General features: G+C 49.8%; 1 protein-coding gene across 14 annotated transcripts in view; it reads right to left on the minus strand.

Moving 5' to 3' along the window:
* Positions 1–13,794, minus strand: part of ANXA11 (annexin A11) — a 64,706-nt gene that overhangs the window by 14,318 nt on the left and 36,594 nt on the right. For 6 of the 14 annotated variants that reach the window (XM_081573793.1, XM_081573795.1, XM_081573787.1 and 3 more), the window contains 2 exons: positions 2,238–2,300; positions 611–723 (listed from right to left, as the gene is read on the minus strand). In XM_081573793.1, coding sequence (XP_081429919.1) covers positions 611–723; positions 2,238–2,292 — 168 coding nt within the window. In that variant the 5' untranslated portion in view covers positions 2,293–2,300. Of the gene's footprint in view, positions 1–610; positions 724–2,237; positions 2,301–6,135; positions 6,413–10,739; positions 10,886–13,794 lie in introns of all 14 variants that reach the window. The other 8 variants (XM_081573794.1, XM_081573797.1, XM_081573796.1 and 5 more) reach the window with 3 other exon arrangements.

Here is a 13,794-nt window from a genome sequence, read left to right on the forward strand (position 1 = left end):
CTAGGCTGGGGTTTTGTATCCCCAGCACCTACAGTGGGCCTGGTGCAAATTAGACTATGTAGGGGTGCACTGTTTACACTGAGCATACGTTTATCTTTAGGTTATAAAATACACCATTTTATAAGCGAATCAAAAGTAGCATGTCTTCCTGTGTTATCACGCACCTGCCCCCAGGCCCAACCAGGACAGTCATCCATATGTACAAACATGGACAACACACACATGCATGTGGTCACATGTACATGACACACACACCACCTCACCCTCCTCCCATCCCTACACTGAGCACATATAGAAGGTGTTCGATGCATGTTCCATGAAGGCCTCACCCCTACCCAATCCCCCAGAGCTGAAAGGAACCTGGAAGACCACGCAGCCCAACACATTCCCCCACCCCTCACTTTACAGTGGAGAAAAACGAGATGCACAGAGGGACAGTGAGCTGGCAAGAGCCTTGATGGAAACCCTTCTGTCCTAAGATATAGTTCGATACCCTTGGTGCCCACAGGTAAACACACAACCCTCTGACACCATGGAAGCCAGCAGCCTTTCTCCCTCTCACCCCACGAGTGTGGCCCCCGGGGCAGCCCAGTGGGAGGGCTGGACTCACCACTCCTGAGAGGTAGTCCTGGTTGAACTGCCCTGCGTAGTTGGCCACGTTATCCAGCCCGATGGGAGGCATGGTGGGTGGCGGGTAGCCAGCACCTCCCCAGGCACCGCCACCTGAAAGCAACACCAAGTCCATCAGTCCCCCGATCACCCACCAAGAGGACAAGGCAGAGACATCAAGCTCCCAGGTGGTTAGAGAGGAGGCCAAACAGAGCCTTGGGTAGTCCTATAAGCCATAATGAAAACACTCCAGTAACAAAGTCTAGCCTGATCCTGCTGCCAGAGGAAGAGAAGGAACATTTCCCACCTTTCAGGGAGGAAGGCATCGCTCAGTAAACACTCTCAAGACTCTCTGTGGGGTATTAAGGTAGGAGGGCCAACGGCAGACCTGCTCTCCTGGGCTCACCATGGACCAGGAGTACAGACAGGTCACTCAGGGAGGCTGTGCCGAGCCCAGCAGAGTGGGGAGCTCAGGGAGCACTGAGAGTCCAGAGTGGTGGAAAAGCACGGCGGGTGGGGTGGGGAGTCCTGCTGATTTGGTTGTAAGCTGTCATCATATGTCTCTAAGAAGCAGGGAGAAGCAGGATGACAGGATAGAGGGAGACAGGGCTTGGTTGTGGAAAACAGACACCTGTCCTACTCAAGACGACAATCGCGGAACAGCAGTAAAAAGTCCCAGCTCTGCAACCAGCAGGACTGGAGTATGTGCCCTGAGCGAGCACTCAACCATCCTGGCTCAGTTTCCTCGTGTGAAGTGGGGATGATCGGTGATGGTCTCAAATTGCTATGAGGAGGATGAAGAGAGTTACTGCCAGGCAGGGCTTAGCTGGGAGCCCGGTGCGTGTTCATACGTGAGAGCCCTCACTGTAGCCCTCACAAGCAGCATAGCAGCTAGCATCATGGCTGGCCTGTCAGAAGCAGCCCTGTCCATGGCAGCGAAAAGGCCCTGGGGGCCTCCAGTGTGGCTTTCCAGCTCCAGGACACTCAGGACAGAGCCTCCCCAGAATCACCTGCCAGTTCCCTCTTGCTGCTCAGGTGCTGACAGAGGTGGAAGTGGCGGGACACAGATACCTGACAGGCTGGCGCAGCCTCCCTGCTATTGGCCCATAGCAGCAGCTGCAGCAGTAACATCTGACCCTCAGCGACCACCTCTACTTCCTGCGCGTGCAGGGGCCCTGCTGCTGGGAAACCACACATCATGCACACGGGGCAGGAGAAGTGACAGGGGCAACTGTCACCGAGCAGTGCTCCAGAGGACACTGTACCAGAGCCTTTACCCGGCTATCGCGGTCCTGTCTGGGCCAGCCCAATGATGGAGATGCTTGAATTCATTTGCAAAGGAGAAAACTGACTCTCAGAGAATGGAACATGTTTGTCTGTTCCTATCAGCTAATAAGGCAAGAGACTGGGGCCTGGCCTCATCCTGGCTTTTCAGAAGTGGCTTCAAACCCTGACCTCCCCTGGCCCCAGGATCCAAGCTCTTCTCCAGCCCCTTCCCATCTGGCTGCACTGTGTGGGTATGAAGGGAGCAAGGAAATGACTGGAAAGCACCATCATTCATCCCCTCTCCACGCCTGGATGCTGTGAAGAGAGGGCAATCCCTCCCCACAGGCCCCAGACCTTCTTACCTGGTGCAGCTGGTGGGTAGCCACCTGCGGGTGGGGGGTAGCCTGGGTAGCTCATGGCTAGATCTGAAAGGAAAGAGGAAAGTGTGCTCAGGCTCGGCCAGGGGCTCCCATTAGCTTTACTGGAGAACAGCAACACCCACAAGCCAGCCCCTGCAGGAGGAGCTGCATCAGGCCTGACCCGGGCTGGGGCGGGGCGGGGGAGGGAGGGGCGGCAAGCAACCCAGCTCACCCTCTACCTGCCAGGCCCCTGCCAGAAACAGCAATGGGGGCATTACTGGATTCGCCACCCACGAGCTGGTGAGTTTCCCTGAAAACCCCTTTCACCCAAGCTCCACTCCCACTTGTGCCAACAAGGGACACTGCATATGTGAAGCTGTTCTCCCGTCTCATTCTCAGGGGTCCAGGTCTATCTGCCTGGATCTTCTTTATTACCATCCATACATCTTCTTTATTCCCCATCCAGCATTGGGGAAAGCCCGCACTCCCATCTCCCTGTGCCCAACCTACAGACCCTGAGCGATCCACAGCGGCCTCCAAATTGGCTCTGCCCTAAACAACACTTTTTGTTCTCCAGCCTCTGGCTCACCCGGCAAGGGAATCCCTAGGTATGGGATGATCATTCCCAGAAATAAGGAGAGCCCTCAGGAGGGCTCATCTGATCAAGTGAGGCAGTACCATCTTGTCCTTACAGATGTAGCTCAGAAAGGGCACGAGACTTGCAGGTCAATAGTAAGGGAAGGAGACAGGCCTGGAACCTAGAATTCTTGGTGATGGTTATGGTGGGAAACCTGTCCTCACAAATCCCTCTCTGTACAGATCCCTCTGCCGTGTCTCAGGCTAGTGGAGCTGCCCAGAGGGACACGATCTGTTGTGATATCACACTCTCAGACCATCAGGCAACCTGCTTACTCTTGCCAATCAGTGGCTGTTGCAATTTGGGAGGCACCCAAGGACCAGTCTCTTGCCTGGAAAATCCCATGGACGGAGGAGCCTGGTGGGCTGCAGTCCATGGGGTTGCTAAGAGTCAGCCACGACTGAGCGACTTCACTTTCACTTTTCCTTTCATGTATTGGAGAAGGAAATGGCAACCCACTTCAGTGTTCTTGCCTGGAGAATCCCAGGGACGGGGGAGCCTGATGGGCTGTCGTCTATGGGATCGCACAGAGTCGGACACGACTGAAGCGACTTAGCAGCAGCAGCAGCAGCAAGGACCAGTGAGACTGAGGAAACCTGTAGGCTCCCTTAACAATCACACCTGCTGAGCCCAGGTGAGCTGCTCCTCCTCACACGCCAGGCCCCAAGCTAGTTCTCAAACTGCCGTGTGCGTCAGAACCCACCTGTTAAACACACTGCTGGGCTCCACCCGCAGGGTTTGAGTCAGTAGAGCCAGAATTCATACTTCTAACTAGTTCCCAGTGATGTTACTGGTCCAGGAACTCTGAGAAACACCTCTCTAGACACCATTATCCACCTACAAGATTCTGGGCCACCCTTCACAGCTGTGCTGGAGAACTGCACACGCTATCTTTAAGGAAGATGAAGGGCTTCCTTAAGGTGCCACTGGTCCCCAAGAATCTGGTTCTCAGCCCTATGGGCATGGTAATTTATCTGGGTCAGTCGGCCCACGGGTGACTGCAATGGGAGGCCAGATGGTGGTCTAGTGATCTTGCAGAGAGCTAGAATTGGCGACCTGTGGTGTGGGCCAAAGACCTTTCCCCAAGCATGCTGCAATGTGGTGACTAAGGTCCCCAGTGGTGCTGCTTTCAGTCTGACCCCTCTGCCAGAACCCTGAGGGCTCGCTGGTGAAGCAACACCCTGGGGATCTGAATGATGGATGGGCCTGGAACCTCCTCATGTAATAAAGAGGAACCGCCCATCGGAAAAACAGAGGAGCTGCAGTCCTGTTCCTGACACCGTTCTCCCTGGAGACCACCTCCCAGAGGAATGAGCCTGGAGGCCTCATCCACAGTGGGATGGGAAAACAAAACGGAGAAGCAGGATACTACCCTGTTCCCTACATCAAAGTAAAATGTCAGCCAGACCTAAGCTTCAGACTTCAGAAGTAGTCCTTATCCCCAAAGATAAAATTAAGTTTCTGTGTAAGACAGAAATAAGGAAAATAACAAAGACAAGAGAAAGGACAAATTTAGGGAAAATGTTTTATGGTAGGAAAAAGACCAATAACCTTTAGAGAAACTCAAATGATGCAAACAATGACAGAAAAGGAACACTAGATTTTCACCCTCACTAACATGCTGAGGGTCGCCAAGTAAAAACACAGAGATGTTGAAATTAAAAATGACACAGTCTTTGACTCAGAAACTCTACTTCTGGAAATCTATTTCCCAGATGCACTTAACTGTGACATTTACTACAAAAACAACAAGAAGGAATCCCTAAATACCCACCTGAAAGAGGCTGGTTAAATAAATCACAACGGATCCATACAAGGGATGCTCTGTATATTATACTCATATATCTATATATTATATTATACACTTCAGAGTTAGCCAGCTCTATGAGTGGTGATTTGAAATAATCACCATTATTAATCAAGGTGTAGTGCTGTGTGTATGCTAACTTTAGAAAAAGAAAATGTACAAATTTAGCACTGAACACACAAACACACACACACCCCACAATCCTTGGAACGTTAAACAAGAAACTGGGTAACACTGATTGCCTCTGGAGGGGAAAACTGGAATAGAAATTAAGTTCACTGTTTATATTTGCATTTCTTGCCACATGCATGTGTGCCTATTAAAAAAACAACTTTAAAAAAGACCCAATTCAGTTGGGGATTTCTGAGCTCACTTGAGGTCGTGGCTGTTCTTCCAAGATTCAAATAACTCACACAGGGTCCATTCAGCGCAAGGCAGCCCGGCTCTGAGCCTGGGGTTAGGATTATTACATAAATACACCATGGAACTTGGACCTGGAGGGACTGCTAGGGTTCCTGCCTGGGGCAGGGCCGCAGGCCAGCCTCAGCCACTCACAGGGTGATGGTGCTCATTCCCAGAGTTCTCTAAGGATGAACTCTGCCCTGGAGTGTCCACAGGCCAGGTCTAATCCCACACCCAAAGAACAGTCCTTCCTCCCACGCCCCCCTGGCTTCCCCTCTCCCCAAAAGCCCACCTCCAGTCTTCCCCTCTTTGAAAGAACAGTCTCATTTTCTTCCCATCATTTCCTGCCTGCAGTAGTTTCATGTCTGTGACCCACTCCCTTCTCGTTCGCCGAGCTCCCTTGGGAAGCAAAGGCTCCAGGTATGGTGTGGAGAGCCCACAGCAGTAGCTCCCCCAGCCTCCCTGGACTGGTAATACTTGCATGTTCTGGACAATGGAGACAGGATGCTGATGTCTGTTAAGTTTCCCCCCTCCATTCTACCCCTTGCTCCAGCCTACAAGATCTCCTGCAATCTGGACCAGTATCAAGCATCTTAGCACTCTCTCTCAGCTTTCTTTTATATTCATTGATTGGGAAAACGTGGCATTTGCGTTCTTCCCAGTGAGTGACACTGAAAGGGCGCTCCTGCACTGTCGCTACCAACCTCTCCCCACCCAGGACCACTCAATCAGTTATTGGACCACCTAACTCTACCACAGCCCGATCGACACCCGTTTCCTCATCTAGTTCACAATAGTAGGAAGAAGGCTTCCGTCAAATGAGGATTCTAACACATCTCCCCCCACCCCCTGCCCACCCAGAGCCCTCCAGCTTATCTGTCTAGGAATCTCCAGGAGAAAGGCAAAGGCAGCCAGAGAGCCTGGGTCGACCTTCGGGGGCGCTATCCTCACTCCCAGTGCCCTGACTTGCCCCTTCCCAATGACCACATGTCCTAGGAGAGCCCAGGATCAACAGGCAACTCTTAGACTCCCAACATATACAGTCTTCCCCTCACCTTTTAAAAATAATTTTACTTATTTATTTTTGGTTGTGCTGCATCTTTGTTGCTGCGCAGGCTTTTCTCCAGTCGTGGCAAGAGGAAGCTACTCTCCAGCTGCCATGTGTGGGCTTCTTGTTGCATTGGCTTCTCTTGTGGAGCATGGGCTCCAGGGCGCACGGGCTTCAACAGCTGCAGCATGCGGGCTTAGCAGTCGGCAGCTTCCAGGCTATAGAGCATAGGCTCAAAAGCTGTGGTGCACGGGCTTTGTTGCTCCATGGCATGTGGGATCCTCCTGGATTAGGGATTCAACCCATGTCTCTTGATTGGCAGGTGGATTCTTTACTACTGAGCCACCACGGAAGCCCCCCCTCTTTTGTGAGAATTAGGAAATTTGCTTAGGGCCCAGTCTTTACATACTCTGGCCTCCATTTTTTCTCAAGAGGCCACCAGCAGGGTCCACTGCCCTTGGTAAAGTTAGTCTGGCACCCGGGGTGCCATATCAGGTTCAGAGGGGAGTTTGGCCAGGACATGGTGGGGGCGGGGGTGGAACCCTCACCTTCCCCTCCACTCTGTCCAATCCTCTCTCTGCACAACAGAAGATAACACAGTGAGTTACAATCCTGCAGATACGCTTTCTCTTTGGCATCTACAAATATTACACCTTCTGTGCTGACCAATGCCTTCCTCCTACTTCTGCCCTTTAACAAAGAAAAAAGGTGCCTGGGTGGGATGCTTCACATAGTGGACACGACGGGATTCTGACAGGCCAGGCACATCCCTGTTCTGTGCCGGCTCTCATCAGGGCACTCTGTCTTGGGACTCACTGGAGAGGGCCTCCAGGTGCCGCAGGCAGCTGGCCTCTTCCGGGACTAATCCAGTTCCTAGAAACCAGCCTCTGGGGAACTTTCAGCCTCAAGTACTGCCTCTCAAGATGCAGCACAAATACCACTCTTCCTTCCTCACTGGGACCATCTACCCGCAGCTGTGCACCCAATTTCATCCAGCTGTGGCCCTCTCTGGCTAAACTAGGGCTTCTCATGCTTCAGGCTGCAAAACAATCACCTGCTGGACTTGTTTTAACCCAGACTGTTGGGTCCTGGCCCCACAGTCTCTGCAGGGTGGGTTTGGGAACTGGCCCCAAAATGCTGATGCTGCTTTTTGGACTTGACTCTGGACCAGTTTCTGTAGCACTGCTTCCTCAGGCATGTGAATCACCTGGACAGCTTGCTAAAACTGCCCAGGCCTTGGCCCCAATTATTCTGGGCACTTCAATCTGGGACGGTCCTGGGAATGTGAAATATAAACAAGCACCCTACCCCTAACTCCAGGGATTCTGATGTAATTGGTTCTGCACTCCACAATCTAGAAAATGCTTTCTCCTTTAAGGTACTTGGACACTTTCTAGCTTATTCTATCTAGTCTTTATTCCCAGCAGTAAGTAAATTCTGAGGATAAACACCAAGATCTGAGCATCCCAGGGTCCCTTGAGACCAAGCCTCAGCTTACTCGGTGAATGTTGAAAGCAGACAGCGGGTACATAGGGGGCTTCTCGGGGCCTATAAAGTGGCTTGTTCCCTAAAACTGTGTACATGTATACAAGAATATCATTACATTTCAAGGATTCCACAAGAGTAGGCACCCAGAGTCCTCAAACACAGCAATCTAGAAACACTGTATTGGGAGAAGAGGCAAAATCACCCAGAACAAGAGGTACCTCACTACCCTGACCTAGCCACTGCCCCCTATAATGGAGAGTCTTGTCATTCCCCCACCTCAAGAGTGGGAGATGGAGATATGTGTTAGGCTGGCTATGCTCTCTGCACATATTCTCGTGTCCTGCCTGACTTCCAGTGATGTGGAGGAAAAAGGATGGCGGCAGGGCCATGCATGCCTGGCACAAGGATCATGCAGTGTCCTCCCCAGAGGGCCAGGGTTGCAGCAGGCTAACACTGAGAGAAGGCAGAAATCTGGATACTCTTCCTGGGCCAGAAGTCACATGCTGTGAGACCTCCCGCCCAATGCCCAGCAGCAAACCAAGAGGGCCTGGACTAGAGTGCATGCTTTCACGGGATGACCCCTTCCCAGTCTGGGGGCTGGAGTATTTATTTGTGTGTTAGTTCATTAATATTAAATCTTCAATCTGTTTTTATGCGAAAATTTAAATGTAGAGCTTACACCGTACAGTTCAGATTATCCCTGCTGGTTTCTTTTCAAAAATCAGACGAAGAGAAGACAAACTACAGAATGGGAGAAAACGTTTAAAAAGACACATTTGATAAAGGACTGTTGTCCAAAATATAAAAAGAATTCTTAAAAACTCAACAGTATGTATATCTGAAACTAACACAACACTGTAAATCAACTATACTTCAATTTTTTAAAAAAATTAAGAAAACTCAATTAAAAAATGGGCAAAAGATCTGAACACTTTCCCCAAAAATACATACACATGGCAAAAAAAATACAAAAAGATGCTCAACATCATACATCCTTAGGGAATTGCAAATTAAAATAACAATGAAATACTACCACACACCTATTAGAATGGCTGAAATGCAAAACACTAATGACACCAAATGCTGATGAGGGTGTGAAGCAACAAACTGATTCATTGCTGCTGGAAATGCAAAATGGTACAGCGACTTCAGAAGGCAGTTTGGCAGTTTCTTACAAGCTAAACATACTCTCAGCTTACGATCTAGCAATAGCACTCCATGGTATTTACCAAAGGAGCTGAAAATATATGTGCACACAAAAACCTGTACATGGATATTTACAGCTGCTTTCTGCATAACTGCCAAAACTTGGAAGCAACCAAAACGCCTTCAGATGGTGAATGGATAAACTGTGGTACATCCAGACCATGGAATATTATTCAGCAGTAAAAGAAACGAGCTGTCAAGCCATGAAGAGACAAGGAGGAACCTTAAATGCATATTACTAAGAGAAAAAAGCCAGTCTGAAACAGTTATGTCCTGCACAATTCCAACCATACGTTATTCTGAAAGAGGTAAAACTATGGAGAAGTTAAAAAATCAGTGATTACCAGGAGTTAGGGAAAGGAAGGCATGAACAGGCAGAGCACCAGAGATTTTTAAGACAGTGAAGCTATTCTGTATGATACTAAAACAGTGGATATATTAGTCAAAACCCACAGAATGTACAACACTAAGAGTGAATGCTAACAATAAACCATGGACTTTGGGCGATAATGGTATGTCAATACAGGGTCATCAACTCTAACTCTGATATGAGATACTGATAGTGGGGGAGGTGATGCTATGAGCCTAAAGCTGCTCTATAAATTAAATTACATTTAAAAATTAAAAATAGGGCTTCTCTCATGGCTCAGTGGTAAAGAATCCTGTTGTTCCGCCTGCCAACGCAGAAGACGGGTTGGGTCCCTAATCCGGGAAGACCCCACATGCCGTGGAACAACTAAGCCTGAGTGCTACAACTACTGAGCTTGTGCTCTAAAGTCCAGAAACTGCAGCCACTGAGCCCACGTGTCACAACTACCAAAGCCTGCATGCTCAGAGCCTGTGCTCCACAACCAAAAGAAACCACCGCAGTGAGAAGCCCACGCACCGCAACTAGAGAGCAGCCTCCATCTGCCAAAGCTAGAGAAGAGCCCATGTAGCGACAAAGACCCAGCATGGCCATAAATAAGTAAATAATTATTTAAAAAAAAAAATAAAACGAATATAAACACATTGGATGGAAATTCAAACTGAACAGAAAGGCACAAAGTGAAAAGCAAAATTCACTCTCCCCTCTCATCCCCTAACCAAAGGTCACCACCGAGCAGTTTCCAAAGTAAAATTCAAGACAAAGCACACTTTCACACACACACACACAATGCAAATACATATATATGTTTATCTATAGTTTATATATGTTCATATAGAGAGAGAAATATGGAATTTTTAAAAAACAAGAAAGAAATTTGTCTATCAACAGACTCTCGCTCCAGTTCAAAGCTAGGTTTGGGCAGGCTCTGGTGTATTAGTCAGCCACATGCCTCCCTGGCCCACTTCCTATACCTGGCTGTCGGGAAGATGAACAGTTAGCCAGTCCTGAGCCAGTATGAGCAGCTCCTGACCACCACACACAGCTGGGAGGCAATGACCCAGAGCAGGGTGCAAAGGGGCCCAAAGCAATACTATTTAAGGTAGTTCAGTTCAAAGAATCTCATATGGAAAAAGGTCCCAACCAGTGACCTGGAGCTAGGCCCTCACCTCCGCAGACCTTGGGTGTGACAGGTGGCTTCACCTCTCAGGGCTCTTCCTAGTTGGACTTTACAACTTCTGAAGGTGACACCTCTTTAGGTTTTCACCCCAATCCTAGACTTAGAGGCTCCCAAAATATCTATACTGGAAAGGAATTTGCAGTTTCCAACCACCTCAGTTTTGCAGCTAAAATATGCCAGGGACCCACCTTACTCAAGTCACAAACACATGGGGAGAGGGTCCAAGGTGGAACTCCGCCTTCCTGAGAGAGAGCAGAGCCTCCCTGCCTTCCCAAAACAGGGCTGTGTTGCAAAGCCTGTGTGACCACTGCAACCTGGGCTGGGCTGCCTTGTTTGGTGGTCCCAATCGGTCTTGCCATTGATGACCTACCTTAAGATCTCTCTCTCCTCCAAGGGCAAAAGGAAGACAGTGCAGTAACTGCTTTGAACTGGGGTCAGCCAAGGTCCCTCCTCATGGCCAGGAGGTTCCAGAAACCCTCAGGTGCCTCAGCTCACACCACAGGCCTCTACCCATACCTAGAGGGAGGAGGGGAGAGAAGCCTGGTACAGCCAAGCTCTTCCACACACAGGCCCTCCAAGTTTCACTCAGATCTAGCCTGGTCCATCTCCAGCTCAGCCCAGCCAAGCAGAAAAACAGGCGGCCCGATACAGAGCTCAATGCTCCCTGAACTGCGTTCCCCGACGCCAACTTAAGTCTCACGAGTGGAGAATTTACCAGGTACCCACTTAAAAAAAAGAGGCTAGTTGTCCAAAAACTTTGAAAACTGCTGCCTACTACATCCTCTTCCAGGAAAGTACTTATTTTTGATAGCATAATAAAGACTCTGAGAAGTCCTATAACAGGTGCCCGCTTAACTTTACCCCTCAATTTCCCAAACTTACTAGACAAGAATAATAGTTAACTTTTATCAAATACTCATTATGTACTAGGCCCTCTGTTAAGTGCTATACATGAAACTGAACTTTACAACAACTCCCTAAGACATATAACACTAAGATTATGATCTCTGTATTAGAGATAAGGAAACTGAGGTATGGAGAGATTACACAGCTTGCCCAAGGTCACGGCTAGTAAATGAAGAGACAGGATTCAAACCCAGGCAGCCGAGCCCCAAAGCTCAGGACTTTCACCCCTACGGTGCACTTCCTCCAGAGCCCACCAGCTCCAGACACTACTATTTCAAAGACTGAAACTTTAAAAGCACTGGTTGATGAAACAGGATAGAATCAGGAAGCAGGACGCTAGGTTTTACTGTGATCTCAGGTATTTCACTAAAGGCAGTCTAGGGTGGTGGGAAGAACATGAACTCTGATGCCAGGTGGCCCACGTTCAAATCCCAGTTCTGCTCCACTGGGATGTGTGGTCTCGGGCAGATTATTTATTACTCTGGGCCTCACTTTTCCACATCTGTAAAATGCAGATAATAACAGTTTACTATCAAATATGTTCTCATTATATCATTGTGAAAGTTGCTCAGTCGTGTCTGACTCTTTGTGACCCACAGACTAGACTATACAGACCCCATGGAATTCTCCAGGCCAGAATACTGGAGTGGGTAGCCGTCCTCCAGGGTGTCTTCCCAAACCAGGGATCGAACCCAGGTCTCCCGCACTGCAGGTGGATTCTTTACCAGCTGAGCCACCAGGGAAGCCCAAGAATATTGGGGTGGGTAATCTATCCCTTCTCCAGCGGATCTTCCTGACCCAGGAATTGAACCAGGGTTTCCTGCATTACAGGCAGATTCTTTACCAGCTGAGCTACCAGGGAAGCCCCCAAAAAGTTCTAGTCACTCAGTCATGTCCGACTCTTTGCAACCCCCTATAGTCCATGGAATTCTCCAGGCCAGAATACTGGCGTGGGTAGCCGTTCCCTTCTCCAGATCTTTCCAACCCAGGGATCTAACCCAGGTCTCCTTCATTGCAGGCAGATTCTACCAGCTAAGCTACCAGGAAAGCCCTATATGTCATCTAACCTCTCACTGTATCAGTTTCCCTAAAATAGCAGGTTAGATTAGAGGGTCCCAGAGGACCCTAGACCACTCGATAACACTCAGGAGAGATGTGGGGGCAGGGAGGGCATGCGGTGGAACACAAGAGCTTGGAGAGTCAAGACAGTGTGAAGGGCAGAGGGCAGGGGGCAGTGCAGAGAGTAAAGTCTTCTGGTTCCTTCTCCACTCCAAGCCCAGCCCCTAGCAGCAGATCCTGGGTGGGAATGGCTGTATTGGATTTTCCAATCTCGCTAAGAAACCACCAACAGGAAACGGGCAATGTTTTCCTTTTATCCCTGCTGTAGGCCAGGGTGCCTGGGGGCTTGGTCCAAACTCCACAAAAAAAGCTGGGGGTGAGGGGCGTGGAGCTTCCCAGGTGATGCTAGTGGTAAAGAACCCGTCTGCCAATGCAGGAGACATAAAAGAGGCAGATTCGATCCCTGGGTCAGCAAGATCCCCTGGAGGAGGGCATGGCAACCCATTCCAGTATTCCTGCCAGGAGAATCCCATGGACAAAGGAACCTGGCGGGCTACAGTCCACAGGGCTGCAAAGAGTCGGACATGACTGAAGCGACTTAGCACACACACATACAGGCACCCAGGGGCCAGGGGTGGGGGTGATGGAGGAGGAAGCACCTTTGCAAAGACCTTAAGAAGAAACCTGCCCCGGGAGGAGTGACTGGCAGAAGCAGAGCCTCAATCTGCACAAAGCTTCAGCCCTACCAGTACCTAGGAGCCTGCTGCCTGTATGCCCACTCTGGGCTCGGCCCTGACAGAAACCACTTTTTCTGCTCTTAGCTGAGAAGACCTTTCCAGACCCTGTCCTGGGAACTGAGAAAGAGGGAGCAAGGCAGAAGGGGGCACTTTTACGGAAAGGCACCTGCAGGCAGACACAGATTCACAGGAGGTCTCTCTACCAACCTCTCCACGGCACAGCCCTGGTAAACCTGGGTCTCTCCAGTTCATAGGAAGAGTCCCCTTTGACAGATGCCCACACTAAACAGGCTTCTGGAAGTGCCAACACTTAGTCAAATGCCAACCCCGATTCAGGATTTCTGAGGAGTGAAAAGTGGCCACAGAGGAAACAGGTGAACCCAGATATGGTGTCAGTATCTGGCAGACAACCAGGCTGTGACAGGAAATCGGGCTGAGGTCCCTGAAGTCACCAAGGTTTTTCTTATGGACACAATTTTCTGTCACAGAGGCAAGGACAGAAAATCCCCCCAACCCCCACCAACTTAAGTCCAAGCTGTGGCCAGGACCTTACTAGGAAATACCCCCTCCCCCAAAAGGAAACGGAGGTTTATTTCTAAGTGCTTCTGGGGCTGGGGAGGCCGTCAGTTTCACCACTTCTGCATGCAGAAGCTGCTCACAATTACACTACCTGATCAGAATGGGCTCCTCAGGATCAGCTGATTAAATCAAGTAGAACTCCCA

Source organism: Giraffa tippelskirchi, chromosome 2, assembly GCF_054371585.1.
Source record: "Giraffa tippelskirchi isolate mGirTip1 chromosome 2, T2T-mGirTip1v1.2.pri, whole genome shotgun sequence".
Taxonomy (NCBI): domain Eukaryota; kingdom Metazoa; phylum Chordata; class Mammalia; order Artiodactyla; family Giraffidae; genus Giraffa; species Giraffa tippelskirchi.